Source organism: Podarcis erhardii (assembly GCF_964252035.2).
Source record: "Podarcis erhardii genome assembly, chromosome: 2".
Classification (NCBI taxonomy): Eukaryota; Metazoa; Chordata; class Lepidosauria; order Squamata; family Lacertidae; genus Podarcis; species Podarcis erhardii.
The window spans coordinates 3,427,376-3,450,580 of NC_138498.1; the positions used below are offsets into that span (position 1 = coordinate 3,427,376).

At 48.3% G+C, this 23,205-nt stretch overlaps 2 protein-coding genes across 4 annotated transcripts in view; one reads left to right on the plus strand and one right to left on the minus strand.

Annotated features, from left to right (window-relative positions):
* The window catches only part of SPRYD3 (SPRY domain containing 3), a 45,181-nt gene extending 43,117 nt beyond the window's left edge, over nt 1-2,064 (minus strand). Inside the window, exon 1 of one of the 3 annotated variants that reach the window (XM_081851775.1) lies at nt 1,924-2,064. Coding sequence is in view for 1 of the 3 variants with exons in the window: in XM_081851774.1 (XP_081707900.1) it covers nt 1,924-1,950 (27 nt within the window). In the remaining 2 variants the exon portion in view is untranslated. Of the gene's footprint in view, nt 1-1,806; nt 1,826-1,923 lie in introns of those variants that run through there. The other 2 variants (XM_081851774.1, XM_081851776.1) reach the window with 2 other exon arrangements.
* A 9,903-nt stretch (nt 2,065-11,967) lies between these two features.
* Nucleotides 11,968-22,619, plus strand: IGFBP6 (insulin like growth factor binding protein 6). The gene is made up of 4 exons (XM_081851824.1): nt 11,968-12,442; nt 20,374-20,501; nt 21,177-21,296; nt 21,679-22,619. Exons 1-4 carry the CDS (start codon nt 12,073-12,075, stop codon nt 21,790-21,792), a joined length of 732 nt encoding a protein of 243 aa, XP_081707950.1. The 5' UTR covers nt 11,968-12,072; the 3' UTR covers nt 21,793-22,619.
* The last annotated feature ends 586 nt before the right edge of the window (nt 22,620-23,205 follow it).

Genomic DNA, 23,205 nt, shown 5'->3' on the forward strand with positions numbered 1-23,205 from the left:
GTTTAGCAAGCAGCCATTACACACATCATCATCATCACAACAACAACAGAAATACTGTTACTAATAATGGTTTACATTTCTGCTCCCCAACCCCTAGTGGAACAAGTTTGGATAAAATAAAACAAGGTTCAAACCCTCAGCTGGTCATGAAGCTTCCAAGACAGATATGAACAATGTACTAGAAAACCATGAGTGGGATACTTGGGATAACCAGTTTCCAACAGTTAGTGATGTTATCTCAACAGCATCCATTTCAACCAAGTTGCTCCAGCCACTGCAGCAAACTGATTACCATTCCTTAATCCTGCACGAAGCAGTGTTAACTCAGCATTACACAATCAAATGCCAAGTATACAATTGCACAACTCAGTTATTAAGTTGTCAAGTTGACAACTACTCAATTTCCCACAGAAAGAGGCACATGTGACAGCTAACGCATGCGCCATTTTCGGCCCCATAACAGGGGCAGAACAATGTCTCAGAAACAACCCCTATGCAAATGTGGAGTTGCCTGTATGCAGTAAACCAAGTCAGTTAAAAAGCATGACATTTAAAACAATAAAATCCAAAGTAAAGGTTATGGGGAAATGCTTGGCTAAATAGGTATGCCTTCACACCTGTTCTGCTAGTGGCGCTTGCTTAGACACATGATCCAACTTTCTCGGAGCAGCCACAACCCATCTTCGGTCTACAGAAACCTCAAGATTCCAGTCAGAGTCATGTGGTGGCTAGAATGCAATCTAAGAGGAGCAGTGTTGGAAACTGAGATATGCAAGCTAGGAACTAAATGGCACCTTAAAACTATATTATGGGTGCAACAACAGAATGTCTAGGCACGATTTTTTAATATCAAGAATACAAAGCTGAAAATGAATGAGCTGCAGCTAAAATATTATGTTCATTTTTCACACGGTCTAGTCCTTCCCCTGCTCAGAAAACTGTTCACGCTAATGATATTCCTGTTGCAAAATGCACCTAGAACAATGGGAGTTTCAAACACTGAAGAGGAGACCCATTGGATCAAACCAGAGCCCCATCTAATCAATGAGACGCCTGCAGGAAGTCCACAAAGAGTGCGGCAGCACCTTTTCCACTTGCAATTTTCATCAATCCACGGTATTAGGACATGTCAATTCAGGGGATGAAACTTAATGTCTACAAATTCCTTCAGTGAGGGGTTTTGAAAATATGTTTTTAGCTGCGAGGAATTCAAATTTGCTATTTTCTGTGTGGTTGAGCAACATGTTTGATTACATTAACTGCTTTTGGAAAACCCCAAAATAATAATTTTACCTTCTGAAAATGTCACGCAATGCTAAATAATACCTATTAATATATAATGTAACTGCAAGTCAAAAAGGATTTCTATGTAATTCTACACACAAAACTAAAGTACATTAATTTAACCGAAGTATCTTTTGAGCTGCCAAGTCCTATTACTACTTTTTAGCGCCCCTCCTTTTCGGAATTTGGAAGTTGAACCACCCAGCAGGCCCTGCTGAGGCATCCCGAGGCCCATCCTCGCCACCCCTGGGCAGACCTCGGGGCCAGAGCAAAGGGAGAGCAGTCAGAAGCCCCGGAGCCTCCCCAGCAGCCAGGCCGCAGTTCCCACCTGGCGGGGCGGGTGTGGGGCGACAGAAGCCCGTCCTGGAGGGAGGAGCCAAGCGACCAGGGTTCAAGCAGGCTCCTCCCCCGCCCCCGAGAAGGGGGGCAGCAGCAGCAGCAGCAGCAGTGCCTCTGAGACACATGCAGAGCGCCTGCCCGTCTCCCCTTCCAGGCCAGGTCGGCAGGCGCCCGGAAACTCACCCGGAGTTTCTCCTCAGGGAGGCGGCGAGCTGCCTCCTTCCCGGCCTCCCTCCCTCCCTCCCGGCCCGGGATGTCAGCGGGGGAGGGCCCCCCCGCCCGCCCCCCGGCCGCCCTTACCCCGAGAGGCCCCGGGTCTCCCTCCATGGGCCCCGCCCCGCCCCGCGCTCGCCTCTCCCTCCGGCCGCGTCCTCCTCTCCGCCTCGCGCCTCCGGCCGCCCCGCCAACATCCGGGCTCCCTGGCGGCGCCGCCTTCCCTCTCGCCCCGCCTCGCCCCGGCTCCTCCAATGAGGAGCGGGGGCGTGGCTTCTGCGCTTGCCGGAGCTGGCGAGGGAAAGGAGGAGGTCGGGATGGGGCCGCGTGACGTCGTTTCCCGCCAGCGTGGGCGCCGTTTTTGAAGAAGGCTGAGCGAGCGCGACTGTGACGTAAGCAGGGTGTTCTTGCTGTCGTGGGCGCGGGAGACTCGTGCAGCTGGCCGTGATCCCTTGGCCGTGCAGGAGTCCGGAGGGGGGGGGCGGGAATCGAGCCCTTGGCCTCATCGCACCGCGCTCGACCCAGATGAGCGGCTGACACATCCAGCCATGCGCTTGAACCCTGAAGCGCTACTGACTGAGCTGGCCGGGCAGTGGAGGGATCTTCTTTTAAATGGCCGCTCAAAGGCACCAAATCCCTAATCACGGTATGGGGCATCTCTAGCAACAAATCCAGACACCTTCCTCTGCCCCGGCTGCAATAAAACATGCCTCTCCTGTATTGGTCTCTAGAGCCACAGCAGGGGCTGCCACAGTTTGACTTTATCTCTGATATTGCGCTCTTCCATTGCTGAGACACAGGCAGATGGCCTCCAATTACAGTGGTACCTCGGGTTAAGTACTTAATTCGTTGCGGAGGTCTGTTCTTAACCTGAATCTGTTCTTAACCTGAAGCGCCACTTTAGCTAATGGGGCATCCCGCCGCTGCTGCGCCGCCGCCGCCCCCCGATTTCTGTTCTCATCCTGAAGCAAAGTTCTTAACCCAAGGTACTATTTCTGGGTTAGGGGAGTCTGTAACCTGAAGCGTCTGTAACCTGAAGCGTCTGTAACCCGAGGTACCACTGTATAGATATTGCTACAAATGTTGGGCACCACCCCCACGCTCTGCCAAGTGGTAGCAAGATTCACTGGAGGGGTTGTGCTGCTGTGGAGAATTGAAGACGTGGTGGTGTGTGTTATTCACATACTTACAGCTTCAGCCTGCATGGAGGGAGCCCAGATCCTACAGCATGGTCATTTCAAGAGTGGCTTGTTCCTCACAGTAGTGCAGCATTGGGAGTCAAAGGCATCTCTCTCAGCCAGACTGCCCTTGATTAATCGCTGTCACTGCCCTCACCCTTCTTCCCAGCACTCCATGTTAATGACACTCTTTTCCTGTCTCCTTGGCAACCTCTGTCTGCCCAGGCCCAAGATTCCTCTTAGATGAGCAATCAACACCTTTGTCATGTTAATGCTTCTGTTCCAGGTGAGGCCCTGGCTTGGAAAGGAAGCTTAGCCTGTATTTTTTACTGGCCTCCAATCTTCCCATCAATGCTTCAAATAATCAAAATCCTACCATTTACTCATTTCTAGGGTTTAGCGGGGGGGGGGACCTCAAAACTATACAGTGGTACCTCTGGTTAAGAACTTAATTCATTCTGGAGGTCCGTTCTTAACCTGAAACTGTTCTTAACCTGAGATACCGCTGCTGCACAATTTCTGTTCTCATCCTGAAGCAAAGTTCTTAACCTGAGGTACTATTTCTGGGTTAGCGGAGTCTGTAACCTGAAGTGTCTGTAACCTGAAGCGTCTGTAACCCGAGGTACCACTTTATAAGACACACACGCATGGCCAGCTCATCCATGAGGCAAAGTGAGGCACCCACCTCAGGTGGCAGGATCCACAGCGGCAACATATTCAGCCTCCAAGGAATGCATTGCCTTCTACTGGTGCCGCAGTGGCAATGAGAAGTGCGGCAGGCAGTCCCCCACCCCCACAAATGCTGCTAGTGATGGCTGGTGTCAGCTGTGGTAGTTCCTAAATTACTAAGCTGAACAGAGCCTAGCTGCCATATTAGGTGGCTACAGTGGCCTCTTGGCAAATAGGAGGGGCTGCTGGTCTCCTCCCACCCTTGTTCCCAATGTACTGTAGATCTTTATTCCCTCCCCCCTTGTTCCTGATGCAGATCTTCACACCCTCTTCCCTGCCAGGGAGGGGGCACCATTTTGTAGTTTGCCTCAGGTGCCAAAATGTATTGGGCCGGTCCTGTGTGTTTATACACACATAACAATATCTATAATCTATATCCATATAGTTCTAAAATTAAACATTGATAGAATTATTTTTTTAAAAATAATATTTATTACTTTTAAAGCTTACAAAAAAGCAAAGGAAAAAAGACGACAAAAGGGGAAAAAAGAACAAAAAAGAGAAAAAACAATACAATACATAAACAATACAAAACACAACCTTAACACATTAAACTAACACAATAAACTAAACCAAACCAAACAAAAACAATTTAAAAACATACATCATACCTTTTCCATATTCTATCTTTCATTCCCTTGTATCATTGACCTCCTCTCACCTCCCTCTTTGTATTCCACTTCCATTAATTGTTTCAGCAATTCCTTTCCATCTTTCTCTATTTTCTATCATATAAATGTCTTAACATATTTTTAATCTTATTTCCATTAAAATTAGTATACTTATTTAAGCTTAACTCCTTATAGCATTTCAGCTAAAGCCATAAAATTTCCTTCCAACATTTTTCTATCACTCATTAATTTTACAATATTTCTATATATAGACTTTAAATTTCCAATCTTCTTCCACCATCTCCGCTCCCCAGTCTCGGACTCTACCAGCCACTTCCGTCAACTCCATACAGTCCATCAACCTGGAGATCTTATGTCCGATCTTAACTCTTAACTCTTTTCCATGTCCCTTCTGCCAGTCTTCTTCATATTCTTTGATGTTAAAGAGCAGATCTCGGGGAAACTCCAATCCAACGATACTTTTATTCCTTCTCGACAGGTCAGCCAGATTTCCATAATTAAAACTAGGATCCATAAAGTATTTCCGGGCATGTTTCAAAATTCCTCCAAATCCAAAGGCCCCCAGAACTCCAATCTCCTCCTGACCCAAGTCCATATTCCAAAAGCAAGTTAATCCCTGCATAGAGGGATCTTTCCAACTTTCCTTTTCTAGTCCAGGCCAGGCTCCGATCTTCAAAATCTGACTTTTTCTAGTCTCAATCATAAAGGGCCTCAACTTGTAGTCCTCAATTTGCCTCTGTAAGGCTAAGGCTCCCCCTTGTATTACTTTAGGTTCGACAACAGCAACTTTCTCCTTCTCCTTTTCAGCAATTTGTCCTGTTGAAATAGATTCCTGTGCCAAATCCTGAATAATTTCTGTATTGGTGCTCACTTTTGGTTCCAAAATGTCAATTTTAGTAGTCATAGCATCCATCTTTTTATGAAGCTGTTCCAACAAGTGGCTTATCTTAGAAAATGCAGTCCATAAGGCTTCTCCTGTCGACATTCTTGAATATCCAAGGTCAATCTCTAGTTCTCACGGTTCTTATCAAGCAGCTGGAGCTTTCCCAGCTCCACTCTTGTAACAGTTTCAAAAGCTCCCTCTAGAGGGGAACAGTCTCCACTTGTATCAATCTTTTCCAACACAGATCAAAAAGTAAAGATAGTTTCAATTTTCAGATACTTTCCCTCCCTTTTAAACACAGAAGCAGACAATGGAAACAATATATTTCTCTTATTTAACTGACTGTCAACATCCGTTCTCTTCGCTGTCAGTGAACTCTCCCGAAACGTCAATCACTGGGAGCCCGTTCCCAGGTTCAGAGCAGTGGCAATTTAATTTTAATCACTCTCTCCTGCAGGATACACAGTCCAAAATTTCCCCCCTCTTCTCCTGCTTCCAAGGGGGGTCTAATAATTTCAATCGATGGAAGTTTAATCCTTTACATAAGGCTTTCCGAGACCTTAACTTGTAAGCTCTTTGCTTCAGTCTATTTACAAAAGGGGAAGGCGGACTTCCTGTTTTGAACTTTCCCCGTTCAATGCCAAATTAAGATATTTAAAGATCCAATTTTCCGTTTTACTCACAGGTTGTTGTTTAAAATCCAATTGTCCACAAGAAAAAGTCAGCGCTCTCCGGCAACAGCAATGCGGCTTCACTCCGTGAAAGAAGCAGTCGATTCAAAGCACCACGCCGTTCACCCCATGTCGCTCTGGATCCCCAAAACAGGGTTTCCCCGCGAGTAGGGGAGGTGCAAAAGGTGCCAGCCGAATCCCAGGTTCACAAGCTTCTTCCGCCTGTGATTTCAATGGGGCTCCGCCTTCGCCGTGGCGGTTCAGACCCAACTTTCCACAGAGCAAGTTCCTCCCGATCGGAGGAGCTCCGCCATTGCCGGGGGCGCCAACCCGGAAGTCCTAAACATTGATAGAATTAAAATCCTCCCTCTCACTTTCTCTCTCCATTTATTAGTTTTCATTCTATCAATGTTTAATTGCTTTTATTGAGAGGCTTTTCCCTGTTTTTAGCTGTTGTTTTTATCTGTAAGTCACCTTGAGTCCCTGTTTGGGGGAAAGGGGGACAATCATCATCATCCTCATACACACACAAAGAGAGAGAGGAAATTGCCCAGAAGCTAAAAGAACAGAACAAGGCTGTGTCTTTTTTTGGGAGCATACCTCCTTCTGTAAGAAAGGTACCAGGTAAGAAACAGGCCAAGTCCCAGAAGTGTGAAGGGTCACTACAAAGCAGCCATCCCCAACCTGTTGTCCTCCAGCTGTTGCTGGACTAGCACTCCCATCACTGGGCATGCTGGCTGAGGCTGGTGGAAGTTGTTGAACAAACATCTGGAAAGCACCGGGTTGGGAGATGCTGCTTTAGAATTCCTGATGAGCTTCCAGCAGAGCCTTGGCACCACCCACCTCATGTACTATCCCCAGCACTTTTTCTCCTGAGCCCAACAACAAGGCTGCCACTCCACCAGGGGAGGGCAGAGGCTGCCATTCCAAGGGTCATTCCTTAAAATTACATCTTGTCTGCCTGCTCTCTTTCTGTGGGTCAGGGAGCATTCCATTAGACTCCTGAGAGCTGCATCTCCTTCGCAGTACATGGGCGATCAAGTGCCAAAAGTCAAGAGCAGAGATTCCTCTGGAATTTTGCCTATGGGAGTGCAAAAAGGCTGCTGCAAAGGTCTGTTCTAAGGCTATAAAAGGGCATGTGCACTCAAAGGGTTGTGATGATCTTTTCTGAATGTGCAAGAGCAACATGCAGAGTGAAACGAGTTTGAAAGATAGCTTTAGCTTCAAAGGGTGCCATCCATTTGAGATATACCTTGCAGAGCCTCTAGAAGGTGGCTGAATTCAGTAAAGGGCAGGCACCTGGACCTTTGGGCAGAAGAGAACATTTGGGTACCTGCAGCTTTTCCCGCTTCTGCCAAGAGACTGCAACATGTCAAACTGTATCTGTCAATATTCCCTCCTCTGCACAAGGACTAGAGCAGGGATCGGCAAACTAAGGCACGGGGGTCGGATGCTGCCCTCCAGGCTCGTAAATCCGGCCCACGGATCCTGCCATCTGCTTGTTCAGTCCCCGCGCACTGCGGTCACCTCGTCGCACAGGGACTGACTTCCACAACGCTGGCACAGCTTTGGATTGGCTGCAGGAACTTCCTGCAGCCAGTCCAAAGCCTTGCCACCTGTGGCTGAGGTCAACCTGGCGCGGCCATGGACGGAGAGGCCAGTGGGTGGGCAGCAGGTCTTGGTCACACCATGGGCATCGTGACAGGCGCATTGTGGCGCTTCACCCGGAGCTTGGCGCGCCTGCTGGCCCCGCGCCTGGCAGAGCTGCTCGGATGACAGGCTGCAACGCGTGGAGCACGCCGCCTGGGAGCTCCGCAGGGACAGGTCAAGGGAGCAGCTGCTGCTCGTCAACGACTCCAGTGAGCGGGCGCTGCTGAGATGCGCTCCTGAGTGCGTGCAGAGTGCGTTCCTCCTTCAGGTCTGGAGGCAGCTGCGGGACCAGCTTGAGGGTATTTATATTTTTCAAAATATAGTCCGGCCCCCCACAAGGTCTGAGGGACAGTGGACCAGCCCCCTGATGGAAAAGTTTGCTGACACCTGGACTAGAGGTACTAGCACAAGGCTGCCAACTTTTAAAGTGGCTCCTGTAGCTGTCCCTTTAACTCGGGTAGACAGTGTTGTTTGATTCCAACTCCCATCATCCCTGATCGTTGGCCATTTTGGTTGGGGCTGATGGAAATTGGGAATTCAATAACATTTGGAGGGCACCGTGTTGGTTATGCCTGCAGCTTGACCTGGAGCCATTAGCAAGTGATTTATGTTTCATGCCATGAAAAGCTTAACCTAATTATTGAGAGCAAACCTCTCAAAAGGCACAGGAACCAGCTGGGCTGTTATCTGGCCAATTGGCAACCCTATTTTAGAGCCATGTCTTCTATTGCATTCTATCTCCCTGAATCCAGCTGTGTGCTGCTCCCAAGGATTGCTACCATTTTGCTAGTCCCAGTTTCTTTAACAGCAGCCAGATGTTCAGGCAAACATTAGCAGGTGATAATAGTTAATCTCCATACTGCGAAAAGTTATGCAAACTGGTGTCTGAAGGTGCACAAGCAGCCAAAGCTGCATTTTCCTGATCAGTTGGCAACTTTAATCAGTGGTGAAGACTGCAAGATTCCCCTGGAGGCAGCACTCCACTGAATACCAAATGCCAGGTACAAAGGACAGGAGGAAGGTTGTTTCTTTCATGTCCTGTTTGTGGGCTTTCCCCCAGAAGCATCTGGCTGGCCACTGGGAAGGAGGATGCGGACCTAGATGGCCCTTAGTGGGCAGACCACCAGGCTCTCCTTTGGCTATTTTACCAGAACCCCAAGATCCATCAACCAAAGCCAGAAGCAAAGTAGTGACTCAGGCAGACAAACATGTTCTGAGAATTCAGGAACAGGGTGCAGCTGAACACAAGCTCACCCCAGGAATTTGTGATGGGTACCAAAAGAAACCAAGGTCACAAATCCTTTCACACAAAATTCCACTCCTGGTTTCCCCCCAAACATTCTTTTTTCAGCAACCAAAATTAATTGTGAGTCAGAAATTCTTGCAGATCTTATACACATTCTGCAGAAGGATATTCTCTTCTGCTCTAACCACTTAGCTTCATTCACGCCCCACACAGAACAGGTAAGGGTTCCTCATCCCCTGTACATTGTAAGCGCTTGCCAAGCAGGAACACTAAGTCTTAAGAGCAACTTTTCAAAAACAACCCAAGTGATGGATGTCATGTTTTTGGAAAGAACCAGCCAAGAAGGGAAATAGCTGGGCAATTGAATTACACAACAGAGATGGACTGGAAACTTTAAGTATTCCAAGCATTCTGCCTGGATCCAAACAGAATAAAATTTTAAGGGTGGGAGGAAGAGCCAATCTCCCCCCCCACACACACACACACAAAAGGGGACACACAAAAGGGCCCTGAGCAGGGAAGTTTTGGCTCATTGCCGGCTTTTGTTTGGAAACAGTTTCAACACCATCCCCAAATAATTACATTAAGTCAAACAGGAGGAGTTTGAGAGGCAGACTCCTCTAACTCTCAGCCTAACCTACTCTGCAGGGTTGTTGTGAGGGTAAAAGCAAGGTAACCCCATGTATTCTGCCTTGAGCTTCTTAGACAAATGAGTGGGTGTCAGTTAAAGTTCAGCCCATGCCTAAATAGTTAACCCAGAAGTCCTAAGTTGAAAAGGGACAACTTTCGCTAGTGTGTCTTAACCAGTCTTATGCACATTCCTGGAAGACCCAATGAACATAAGTGGGACATGTCTGGAGGTAAATGAAATCACATTACATTTACTCGGGAGTAAGCTCAACTGAGCTCTGGTAAAGACTTACCTTGAGCAGACACACAAGCTCTGCAATCCTAACCCTCTGATTTGGGAGTAAGACCCACAGACATGGTTAGGATTGCAGCCACAGCTCCTGCCAGGTATTTCCATACCCAGAAGATTCAGCCTGATGTTAAAGGCACAGGAGCAGATTTTAAAAGGTGGTTTGCACAACTGCAGAGAAAGGAGCTGAACTGGAGCATTGCAGGAAAAGAGGAAAGAGCATGAAATAAAAGGGGGAGAAGTAAATTCATTCAAGCCTTATGCTTCGATTTTGTGGTTGTAATACCCTGTTACCTAATTATCATCCTTCAGCACTCAGATGTTACAAGTGTCAGCAATTTATTCCCACTAACTGACGGTTGGTTATAACCACAAACAAGCACTCAGGGTGAAGCGCCCGTCTCTCTTCCCCAACCCCATGCATTTAACAGCTTGGTGACAGGCAGAAATCCAATAGGTAAAGTGTTCCTGATCACAGTTTGCAAGCTGCACCTCCTTTAACACACCAGTCATTCAGCACAGTTGAAGGCTCAGAAGTACCTCGACTTCACTGCCACATGACTTGAAAGTTGCAACTTCACAAAACTTTCATGGAGGAAAACAGAGCCTCTTGTTAATTTTTGATCATTTTGCATGTTTTAAGGTACAGGGGCTCATGGGGGGCGGGGAGAGAACTTGGCAGTCCTATCATCAGATAAAAGTCAGTATTTCCCGATGGCTGATTATTGTGTTCTCTAACATGAGAAAACAAAACTCCCGCTTCAGGCAAGAATTTCCTCATTCTGTTTTTCCCACAAACAAAATGGGAATATTGCACTGCAATGCTATCCTCCTTTATCTGGAAAGAAAGTCCCATTCAATTTTGTGGGATTTACTTCTGAGTAGATAGCACTGTCAGTGTTCTAATCCAGGTGCTCAGGTGGGTGAGACAAACACCAATAGCATAATTGCTGAATTTGCATCTTAGCTTTTATTTCAAAACAGGCTAGATTTGGGCTTCAGGGTTTCTTCCACTGCAGCAAGTTATTTTGACTGCGACTTGAGACTGTTATCTTTGCTTTACTCTTCAAATTTAAAAAGGTTAAATGTGTGGGTGCATTTGGAAATGTTTGATAAAATATTCTGCTTTAAGAACGATTTTTTTTTTTACTTTTCTTCTAAAAACCAAGCCGAATTCTGATTGCCTGGAATTCCAAAGCAATACTTCAATTGCATTTACCGATGATTAATTGAACAGAATGGGACTTTCCTGTGAACATGGGCGTAGCCAGTGTTTATTTAAAGGGGAGAAGGCTTTATGTTGGGGGGGGGGAGTACCCAGACATCTGCAATGCAATCGGTCAGTTAAGTATTTCTAATTATTTACTTAATTTAAGGAGAGGCAGCTGCCCTCCTTGCACCCCCTTGGCTACGCCCATGCGTGTGAACGTGCATGCACGTGGCGTCTCCGTGCTGCCTAGGTTCAGAAGTTGAGAAGTGTGCAGCAAGATTCGTGTCCATGTTTACTACTTCGAAATAAGTTCCTGAAAGTGGGGCAGGCGACTTTCCTCCGAAGCAAGTGTGCAGAAGGATGCTGCTTTGCAGGCCCATCCTAAACACGGTTCCTTCTGATTTAACCATTCCATCCCCTCTTCCCGCTCCCCGCGAGGTGGGCTGGGTCGAGAAAGAGCGCTTCGCGGCTTGTATAGGCAGGGGCGCAGCCAGCTGCTTGGGCGCCCGGCGCGCGGCGCCCTCGGGGCTGGACGGGCCACAATCCCGGGGCCCGAGCCGCGCTCCGCTGCGGCGCCCTGCAGGCCCGCCCGCGTTGCTTTTTCGAGCGGCGAGGAGCCTGCAGGGAGTCCGCTCAGCTGTAGGGCGGCAGCCGGAGGGAGAGGCGGCGGCGCCACGGTGCCCTCTCGGGCCGCGCGGAGCCTGCAGGCGCCTCCGGGTGGGACGCGAGGCTCGGGGGCGGTAAGCGCGCCCCCCCCCCGCTACGCCTCTGTCTACGGGATTCTGAAAGCGGGGTCTTCCCTCCAGTTCCTAATTCCGAGCCCTCCGCCGCGCAGGTTTTCCGCGGCTTGCTGGGCCGGCCGTTGGACGGGGCTCCCGCGCCGCGAAGGGCGCCTTGGAGCGGCGGGGCGCGGGGCCCCAGCTGCCCGCCAGCTCGCGGTCGCCGCAGCCCCACCCCGCGGGCTGGCGCCCTTCCAGCCGGGCCGGCTGCGCACCTGGCGCGGAAGGAGGCCGGCAGCTCGGGGGTTGGCGCTGCGCGCTGCACGCATTTAAGGGCTGCCGCGCGGCGCTCCAGCCACTCTGTCCGCGGCTCCGGCACCGGGCGCCCTGCGGACCACCATGCTCCCGGCTTGCTGCTTGGAGACGGCGCTGCTGCTGCTGCTCCTCTTGCTGACCGAGGCGGCGGCGGCGGGTGGAGGAGGGCGGCGGCGGCCAGGAGGCGGCGGCGCCCCTTGCGCTTCCCCGGCGGCGGCGGCGGCGGCCGGCCGCGCATCCCCGGCCCGGGCCGCGCAGGCTCTTGGCGACGAGCAGGGCTGCGACGCGCGGGCGCTGGGCGAGCCGTGCGGCGTCTACACCCCGAGCTGCGCGCCCGGCTTGCGCTGCGTCCCTCGGCCCGGCGAGCGCACTCCGCTGCACGCCTTGCTGCACGGCCGGGGCGTCTGTGTGGCCGGAGGCGGCCGGAACCAGACGGAGGCGGCGCCCGCGCCAGGTGAGTGCCGTGGAGCCCGGAGCTGAAACGTGGAAGCGAGGGGGCGCGGAAGGCGGCGGAGAGTCCCGCATGGGGGTTGGACTAGATGACCCTGCGGGGTCCCTTGCAACTCTACAATTCTATCCTTCCATGAAATATCGCGGGGCCAAGATTGCCATGCAAGTATGGAGGGCGAGGAAGTATAAAGGGGGGTTGGGAGCATATTGGATGCAGGAGATGACTGAACCTCGTTAGCCTTTCATCGAGATTCACATGTAAGATCCTCGGCGCAAAGGGAGCAAAGCCCTATTGAACACTGTGGGATTTACTCCCAAGTAAAGAGCTATAGGATTGCCGGCAGGGAAGGTGATGGAGTGAAACGATCAGCTATTCTCTTCCTGCACTCCCACTGTGTGATTCAAGTGTTCTTTCTTTACATTTCTTTAATTTTGTAAATACAGTAAAGACAAAAGAAGAAACATCACCAGCTCACATTAAGAATGAAAATAATCCACACAGTCTGATTTAAACCTATATATTAATATAAGCAATCCCTATGCCCCAAACAAAATTGAAGATTGTGAAGATGTACGATCAAGGGCAGAAAGGGAAGAGAAGTCTTTCCGGTGCTGGGTAGTGAATGTTGGCTGCTTCTTTTTCTAGCCTTGAAGCATAAAAGCCATAAGGGCTCATAGATTTTTTTCCTGTGCTTAAACTACAACATTTGAATCTGAATTAGTTACTTGATTTGGAATCATGTTTGTGCAGGGGGAGTAGGTACTTTTGAAATGGGTGTGCTTTGAGTTCTTTGCTCAGCCATTCATGTTTTGTTCCAACTTTGGAAACATTTAATGCCTCTCTGGTAACTCGGACCTAACTATATGCATCCTGAGGACCAGAAGCCTCCATAGCCCCTCCAACCCAGGTATAAACACCAGGGATGACCCCTGAAATCGGTTAGGTCCAACCGGTGTGAAAGCAGCTCCTCAGGTTTGGGAATTAATACCTTAAGAGCAGAGAGGAGAGAAGTGTTTGCTGTCAGGAATGTTTTGGGATGGGATGGGGAGAATCTGCAGTATCTTCTTCTGTCCCTAGACTTGTGTGTGAGCTGAACAGACGCCACTGCCACCCTTGATCTCCCATGCCAGGCCTGAGTCACCTCTTGCTCAGACTAGTAGTGGGTGCAGTGCCAAACCTTGTCTTGCAGGGAGAAGACTGCAAAATCATCTCTGCCTACCTAGAGCTGCACCTTCTCCTGTTCCCTCTGGGGAGGGTTCGCAAACAGTTCTTTACGGCTTCCCTTTGTAGACTGCAATAATCCACTAGTTTGTGTGGTGGAGAGATTAACCCTGGGAAGAAGAGCTTGGGCTTCAACTCTATAAAACTAATATACTGTACTGTGCAAGTAAAGTTTGGATCTGGCAGTTCCTTGTCATGAACCTACTTTATGAGTTGGATTTATGATTAGACTTGTGATTTAAGGACACTGTGCCTCAGAACTCTTGAAATGCTAGTATTGGTCTGTGGCAACAGGAGAGGAGGGGATGTGAGCATGTCTGGCAGCATGTCCAAGTCTGCACAGGAGCACAACTCCTGAAAACACGTTTTTGCTTGCTTTCTGGGCGCTAGCTGACAACAGTCTGTTTTCTTTGATTGCATGAAGTGAGCCATAATCTGCAAACTGGATTACAGTACTTGCAAGTGTCCTTGGTTTTGCTTTTCCTCTCTAGCAAGCTGAAAAGGAGCCATTCTGCCAGATGATGGAAAGATGCTGGGCAACTCACATGGGTACTTATTTTAACCAGCAAAATTTGGCTCTTATCCTTTGTGTTGTGACACAGAGCAGTGGACAAACAGAGAAGCTGGCCCTGCATTTTCCTTTTTCAAAAATCTTGGTTATGCTTGGCTAGACCTTCTTTCTCTTTTTGCCAGGACCAGTTGGGGTCTATAACTAGCCAGAGCAGAATCCAGATTTTGGTCTGCTATCGAACTCCCAGGCTCCCTGGGACAACAAGTAAGCAGTTAATCTGGATCCTGAAAGTGCAACAGGGACTGTTGCTTTTGACCAGGGATTTGACCTTGGTTCTAGTACCTAAGCCTGGCCTGGCCAGTCCAGAGGCTTATACTGCCTATAACGAGGCTGATACTGTGCATTCTTAGTTCCTTCTGTTCCTGATGCTCTCTGAAGTTGAACACATCCAGTCCATGGAAACAGCCAAGGCTAAGTGTTAACATGAGATTCTTGTCTTCTATTGGCATCCATCTGTCTCAAGAGATGAAATCAACCGCTGCATTAGTAGCGCGGATGTGACCTTCTCAGGGTGCAAGCCTGGGCCGTGCATCTGGAGGTCCTGGGCAAACTCCCTCTCTGCCTCACTGATGTGGTCCAAAGGAAAGCAGAGCAATATGTTTGGCACCAACTGGGCTGCTGGAGTTGCCAGAAGGCATACAAGGCACCATCCAAATGTGGATTTCTGTAGGGGTACTCCATAGCCTTTTCTTCTCCTGAAGATCTCACAAGCAGCGGCAGAGCATATGCCTGCACTGCATGGGGTGTGCTCCCAGTGGGGCTGGGGCTGGAGGGTGCTCTCCTGGGTGCCACAGTCCAGGGGAGAAGGGGGGGAGCTGCTGCCCACTCTCCTTCTGCTCTCCTCCTCTGGGTCAGACCTGACCCAGTGGCACAGCTGCTGTGGCTAGGCACAAGGCGCACCGTGGCCAAGGAGGCAGGGCCAGCAGCATTGCTGCCCATTCTCCTGCTCTCCTCCTCTGGGTCAGGTCTAACCCAGGGCTGAGCTGCAGACAGGCAAGAGCGCCACAGCCAAGGCACAGCTGCTTCTTGATCAGAGACAGGCTCTGATGAAGGAGCCTGCTGTAGGGTGCCTGTTGGTGCCCCCTCACAAAATTGTGCCCAGAGCCACAGACACCCCCCCCCCATGCCTCTGCTCACAAGGCAGCAGAGATTTGGGATCAGAGTTTTCCTTCCCCTAGATGGACTCCCTTCCAGGTTTGACAAACCCATCTGCCCCTCACTTCCATGTTCAGCACGTGCAGAACCTCCTTCTTGACCATTGCACCCACTATCGGTCTTGTCCATTCAATCCACCAGAGCCTGTTTTCCCATGCAGGGGAAGTCCCTAAATCGCCAAGGGTCTGAGACCCATCAGCTCCCCTCACCTGGTTTAGCTGGCCAATCTAAGTCGTTCCCGGGGTGTGGCTGCTGTCACATGCTGACAGCTTCTAGGAGCCACAGGCGAGAGCTGAGTGCAGGGTGGGGACCAAAAGTGGACAAACTCAGAAGGAGCATGATGTGTCCCCCACCAGAGGTGCTATCCCCCTCCTAACATCCCATACACCCTGATTCCTGGCATATATGGCCCTGACATTGCCTCCGCCCCCCACCCTGTGGTCTTATTTATTAAAACATGTATTTCCTGCCATTCAATTCATTTGGATTTCAGAGTGGTATACAATTGGTTTATAGCACAAAATGATAATAAAACAAAATTTTAAAATGCCTGTGTGAATAAAAATGTTGGTTGGCATTGGAAAGACTGCAGTGTTGGTGGAAGCCAAGCCTCTATAGGGAGGGCATTCCATAACTGGGGTGCCACTGCTGAGAAAGCCCTTTCCCTTACTCTTGAATAGCAAATCTCTGATGAAGGAGGCACCTGGAGAATGAACATCAGCAGAAGATTTTAAAGCACAGACAAGTTAATATGGGAAGCCATGGTCTTTAACATTAAAAAAAATTAAGCATTGCAGATTAAAATCCTGCCATTCAGCTGTTTGGCAGGAAAAATAGCAGGTCTGAATCTATTCTATTTTGCTCTCCTGAACAGGTGATATGCAGAATTCTCACCTTTTTCAATAGAGCTCCATAGATGCAGGGGCAATAATGGTGGCAGAGCAACCAAGAAATACAGAACGGTTGGGGTTTGCCAGCCTTAGCAACAGCTGCCTCCTGGACCACTCCTCTGTACTGGGTGAGTTGAGGCTAAAAGTCAGACAATTTGCAGTGAACTAGGCCTATAAAGTCAAAAGGACAACAGAGAGAACATTGGAACATAAAGATGTCATAGCAACATCATCTGGATTCTCCAACATTCCCAAGTGAGCAAGTTATGTCCCTTCTGGAGAAAACAGCTCTCTTGGTAGCCCTTCCAGTGCCATGGATTTCCAATGTAATGTCTAGTTGCTTTGTCATCATTTTGTAGAAGGTATGCAGATTTGAGCTTAGCTTGGCACTGAACACGCAAAACAGGTGCCCCAGTTACGCTGGCTGATATATAAATAAAAAGATCTCTTAGTTTGGTAATATGGAGAAGATGAAAACCACAGTTGGCAGCAAGGAATTGTGGTCAGCATGTCCCTCAAATGGCTTGTGCAATAAATTGTCTTTCTCTTCTCAAAATAAAATCCAGAGGTAAGAAGGGATATTGGAGGTGTGGAGATCATGCCAAATCCTTCCCTCTGCTGAGGGATTGTGGTTGGAGAACTGCTTGTGTTGAGCTTGTAAAATTCACTCCGCTCCTGATGACTAAGAAGCACTGAATGCCACTGCCCTGGTGATTAAGAAGCACTGAGTGCATCTTCCTCCACCTCCTACTTTAAAATATTTTAAATGGCAACCTTATTCAGGCCTCTTGGCGTGAAATCAAGTATGTGCATGCATGCAGTTCAACAAACCCAAAAATGAGACATCAGTTTTTTACATTACAAATGTAGCACTGAACATTGTTTCATGAATTTATGACAGCTTTGTAGCCTGACATTGTGAGGAGGAGCTTCAAACCTTGCTCAGAAACATTTACTACAGCCAAACAGTGTGTGGAAATCAGAATAAACCTGCATTTCAAGCTGCAATCCCATGCATGCTTATTTGGGGAATAAAGTGTTCAAGGACGCTTATGTCCAAGTAAACATGTAGAGGATTACACAAGTGGTCAAAACCTAGGAACACTGGGGGATGCTGGTGGCGCTGTGGTCTAAACCACTGAGCCTAGGGCTTGCCGATCAGAAGGTCAGCGGTTCGAATCCCCGCAACAGGGTGAGCTCCTGTTGCTGGTTCCCTGCTCCTGCCAACCTAGCAGTTTGAAAGCATGTCAAAGTACAAGTAGATAAATAGGTTCTGGCAGGAAGGTAAACAGCGTTTCCGTGCGCTGCTCTGCTTCACCAGAAGTGGCTTAGTCATGATGGCCACATGACCCAGAAGCTGTCTGCGAACAAATGCTGGCTCCCTCGGCCAGTAAAGTGAGATGAGCGCCGCAACCCCAGAGTTGCAGAAGCTGACTTAGAGAGAGCAATATCCAACAAATCCTTTGGAATACTAAAACAAATCCAGCTTTTTAATATCGAACTTTTAGACACTATTAGTGTAGAAGTAGTTTTTGAAAGATGAAAGCAGTGTAGAGTCTAGGCCAGTTGTGATCTGGATGGGACCTTCAGTAACTCATGCATACATCTCTCTTCCTATTTTGCCATTTTACCCATGCCTTGTTTTTGCAGTTAGGAAAACACTTAACTAACATCTGCCTGCTGTTTATGCTAGGCTAAGTGGGGCTTTGTATCTAATCGATTGAGCCTTGATTCCATTTGATCAAATGGCCTGGGTAAAGGTATAATTTATCATGTGGATAACTTGCAGATTGTCAGGGACCATGCTGAGGAGAGCTGCACTGAGGAGGAATGGTGGGAGCCGCCACCCTCCTCCTGATCCTGAATCTTCCCAGGAGAAGGAGGACAGTATAGCTTTGGAACAGTGGTTTGCAGAGGGGCATAGTTCAGAAGGCAGAAGCTGGGAAATACTGGATGGGGGTAAGCTAGCAGTTCTAACACTAGAAGAGAGAGTTAACAGATTCACAGTCTCTCGGTACTATCCACCCCCCTTCCCCAAAGTCCGGGAGAGCTCAGAAAGTGGCAGAACAGAAAGCACAGAGGCTACAATATCAGATTATAAAACATAGGAGTGACTAGATTAAGAGGGACAGAGGGAGGAGTGACCTTAATTGGGAGCACCACCATTCTGGTTAGACGCTTTCTTTTGACCTTCGCTGTGTTTATTAAAGAAACTAACTGGTAAGAATTCCCTTTCGTTTGATCTGCTCATTTACGGCCGCAGGGGAGGAAGCCGATCCCCCAAAGCCTGACACTGGTGCAGCATCCTGGATTTATCAATCACTGGTGAAAATGGTCTAGCATTTCACAGCCAGGAAGCCCCTGAAGTTTTCCAGGATAAGACTGCAGTTCTACTCATCCTTAGATAAGAAGGCAAGTCCCACTGATCACACTGTGAATTGCTTCTGAGTTAAACATGTATGTGATTGGGCAGCCTACAAGCACCCTGAGTTTTTAGATTCATCATGCTCTCTAATAAATATGTATGTAGCCTCCAAAAACATGCTAATCTTTTATGGCTGGAACCTGTTCTGTCTTTCGGTGCTGCATGGAACTTGTCATTATGGCCTACTAAGTAGGCTTTGCCCATCGTTCTTCCTGCTGCTACCATTTCAACAGCCTTAAATGGTCTCCACTGAGCCAGGGTGCTGTGTGTACAATCCAGACTGAATTGGAGCTACAGTGGTACCTCGGGTTACAGACGCTTCAGGTTACAGACTCCACTAACCCAGAAATGGTGGTTCAGGTTACGAACTTTGCTTCAGGATGAGAACATAAATTTCGTGGCGGCGTATCAGCAGCAGCGGGAGGCCCCATTAGCTAAAGTTGGTTTGTTGTTGATTTTTGTCTCAGGTGCTTTTTGTGTACAGAAATGCTCACTTAAATGGTAAGTGGCTGGAATTTGGGGACAGAAAGGCTGCATTATACATCTATTTCTTCTCTAAATTCTACAGTAAAAAGCACAACTGGGCTAAGGTCCTGAACACACACACCCACACACCCGGAAAAGCATAACTTGACAACAATATATATGGGCATGAATTCAGCTAGCCTCTGGTTGAGGTCACACAGGGAGAACTGAAGTGTTCAACACTTACTGTCCCAAGTGACAACATTATGGGGCTGGAGGAGATAGGGATAACTAGATTAGGATTTTTTATTTATTAAAAAAATGGAAAATGCATGTGACTGTTAAGATTCCTCCAAAACTACCTTCTGGAGAATATTAGCTTTAAAAATTGTCCTTTGGACACTGCTAGTTCTTGGCTGGAGATGGACAAATGGTTATTTGAAATAGCTGTTGGGCGAAACAGTGCTTTCCAGTCTACATTTCTTTCCTACATTTCTATCCTATATGCCTTTCAGGGCAGTGTAGCTTCATGGCTGAGGGTTTTTCTGGATGAGTTGCTTCTAATGTCTTTCCAGCTCTTTGAGTATGTCCCAGTTGCTGCATCCAGCAAAATACCAGGCAAGGGTAAGATTATCTGAAATGTCAAGGAGGAGAAACTAACCAAAGTCTTTGGCTGTATTGCAAATCCCACCATCTTTAGAGAGGTATTGCTCACTGATCACAACTTCTGATACCTGGCATAGAGGCACGTTTACTTTGCAGTTAATGCTAGATGGGTTTCACACATGTATTTTCTTGATCAGCTTCCAGAACAATGGGCAGATATGTTTCTTTCAACTGCAGGGCAGTTTAGTTAACATCCCTACTGTGTCCTGCTTCCCTTTTGCCCAGTTACAGGACTCAAGGCAGGGCTGGACTTCTGGGATCCCTCAGACCCCGTCAGCTGCAGCTCATGCAGTGCACCCTTAATCACACCCCCTGCACAGGGTGGGTCGGTGGTGGTAAATGCTACCAGTTATATTGATAGAAATAACAGAGGCTGACTGTTCCATTCATCTTATGTTTTCATGTTCTGTTTGGAAGAGAATGTGGATGCACCCAATAGTTCAACATTGTTCTCTGCAGAGTTTGGGAACTGCTGTCCTCCCTCCCCTTGTCTTCCTTAAGAAGGTGACTGATAGGCTGAAGCCTGTTTCCATCTCTCTAGGTGATGGTTGGGAGGAGAATCACCATGTCGGTCCATCAACAGCAGAGCCTCTCCTGTTACAGAGCCAGGATCCACTGCAACTACAGCAGCTCTCCCTGGGCAGTGATGCCAAACAGGAGCGTGATATGGTACGTGGAGCAAGCAGCCTGTACTTTCCCACCCAGAGAAAGAATAGAAGGGACTGCTTCCCTGCTGGCATTCTGGCTTCCTGCTCTGTATGGACCTTCCTGCACAGGAAAGTGCTGCTAGAAGAACTGAGGAACCTGCACATTGTTGCTCTTAACTGTCTGCTTCTATTTCTCTCTCTCTCCTTCTCACACCACCAAATTCCTACTTAAAGAAAAGAATGAGGTATAATCTTTCTGGGATTGCATATTTTCATTAAGCCAGAGAAGGATCTCGTAATTGAAGACTTCCTCATGGTTTAACACATACTCACAGCCTTCCTCCCTATATGGGAAGCCAGCCTATTGCTCCCTGCCATGCTAGCACTTTTATACGGTGCCTTCTGTATAAACCCTTGACTTGTAAAGCAGACCCAAACACTTGTATTTAAAGTACTGTTAAACCCAGGCTGAATACACTGCTTGACTCTTCTGGCTTCTGTCCACCTATGGGTATCATAGCTCTTTTGTCAATCCAATAGCAGGGAACCTGTGGCTCTCCAGATGATGCTAGACTACAACTTCCATCATCCCTCACCATTGGCCATGCTGGCTGCGGCCGATGGAGTGATCTAATAACATCTGAGAGGCCACAGGTTCCCACCACAACTTAACTACTGTCCTATTTCTGTTCGGCAGGCTCCTTGCCGCAGGCACCTGGCAGCCATTTTGCAGGAGTTGAAGGCCCCGCTCTACCAGAATGGTCAAGACATCTTCATTCCCAACTGTGACACCAAAGGGTTCTACAGGCGTAAGCAGGTATACTGAAAAGTTGCCTATAGGCAAAGTGAGCTACTCTTGGGCTTTTATAGCAAGCCATAACTCTGAGTAATAAGCGGAGTAATTTCTTAGTTGGTTTAGTATTCTGGTTCTTTTGACTTCAACTTTCCTACCAGAATCTTATGTTAAAAATACCCAGTCTCTCCCACTGTGTATACAGGCAACTCCCCATATACACAGAGGTTGTGCCTGTCCAGCCCCTGTCCAGCCCCATTGCAGAGCCTGTCCAGCCCCATTGCAGAGCCGAAGTGGCTTGCGCATGCCGATCACACACAAATGGGGAATTGCCGGGATCCATGGGCTAGAGAAGCTGCTGTTTCGCAGTAGTCTTATCTTCCACTAACAACATTGCCCCCTACAGTGTCAGGCATCCAAGGGACAGAAGAGAGGCCAGTGCTGGTGTGTGGATAAGAGAGGCCGCCGGTTGGAGGGCATGGAAGAAAAACCCCTTTGCCTGCTTCCCAATGTCGACTGAGCGGTTGGGAGTAGAGTGCTCCAGCAGCAGAGATGCTTGTCCAGGAAGAATCGCTCTACTAGAACTGTTGCAAATATTTGCTTTTAACTTATTGTGCTGTTGCTGCATTGCTGGGACCTTGCATTCCCTGGAATAACCTTGGAGCAGCTGTTGCATCTGATAATTTACAGAAGGGTGGAGGAGCCTGGACTGGCTGCATCACAACACGGGCCAAGAGGAGGCTTCTGACTACACGACTAAAGATGTTTTCTTGGATAAGCTATCAGTGGTTGCACTGCAAAGATAAGCTGGCACCTAAGCCAGCTTTACATTTAGTAGATGTTGCGTGCATCCTATGTTCTAAGCCGGTAGGGAGACATGAGTAGCCAGATACTGGATGTGGGGAGGAGAACCAGGGCTGATTAAAGCTTTTTACCAAGCTAGAAGTAATAGGAAAAATGGGAAAGGAGACAACTTTGTAAAAACAGATGACCATAGAGAGCCCGCAAGGGCACTATGAAATGGGAAAGGATGAGAACAGCAATCTCACACCATCACCAACACCTAGAATTATGAGATAGTGTGGAAGGGATAAATGGTACGGGGCACTGGGACACTCGCGGTTGTTCTTTTTCCCACTATCACCTGCTTGGTCCTTAGCCTGCCCTCTGTATCATGTTGCCTTACAGCTTCCTCTCAAGCAGATCGTGGGGGTCTGTGTACATGGAGGAGGTCTGTGGTTGCCTGGGTTTTCCCTATTCTCTGCCATGTGCTTCAATTGGGCGGGGGGTGGATTCTGTATGTTTCACTGGCACTGGATTCAATAAATCTGAGGACTATATAACATGCTTGCTATTAGTCCTAAAGACTGGTTTTTCTTTGGCTTCTGAAAATCTCCTGGCACCAACAATGAAAAGGATTCAGCTAATGAAATAAACCTTGTCCCTAAGAAATGCTTGGAAAAGATAATAATTGCATCTGGTAATTAGAACTACACCAGCATTTTTGTGGGGGATTTTAACCGTTATTATTGTTTGCACCTAAGCATAACCTGCCACATTGTTTACTCAGGAAACCTGTCTGCTAAACAATTAGTAGCAAATAAAGTAAGTTTGGAGGCTACCATCAGTTCTGAGAGGTCCAAGTTCTACAAGGAGGAGCCCAGTGGATGCTACTTTGCATAATAGCATGCTCTGTTCCTTCATGCATTTGTGGCATCAGTCTCCAGTGAACTCCCTGAGAAGGAAGCTGAAGTCAGGTAGGGCTATCTTCTCAGTAGCGACCACCCTTCTGCGTGTGACAAGGCAGAAGGGTGTGGGATACAGCTGGGCTGCTATCTACTCTTTTTCTCCCCCCGTGTGCTTTCTGATGAATGTGGTTACTCTATATTACCTCACTTGTATGTTTTTTAAAGGAATCAAATTCAACAAGTAA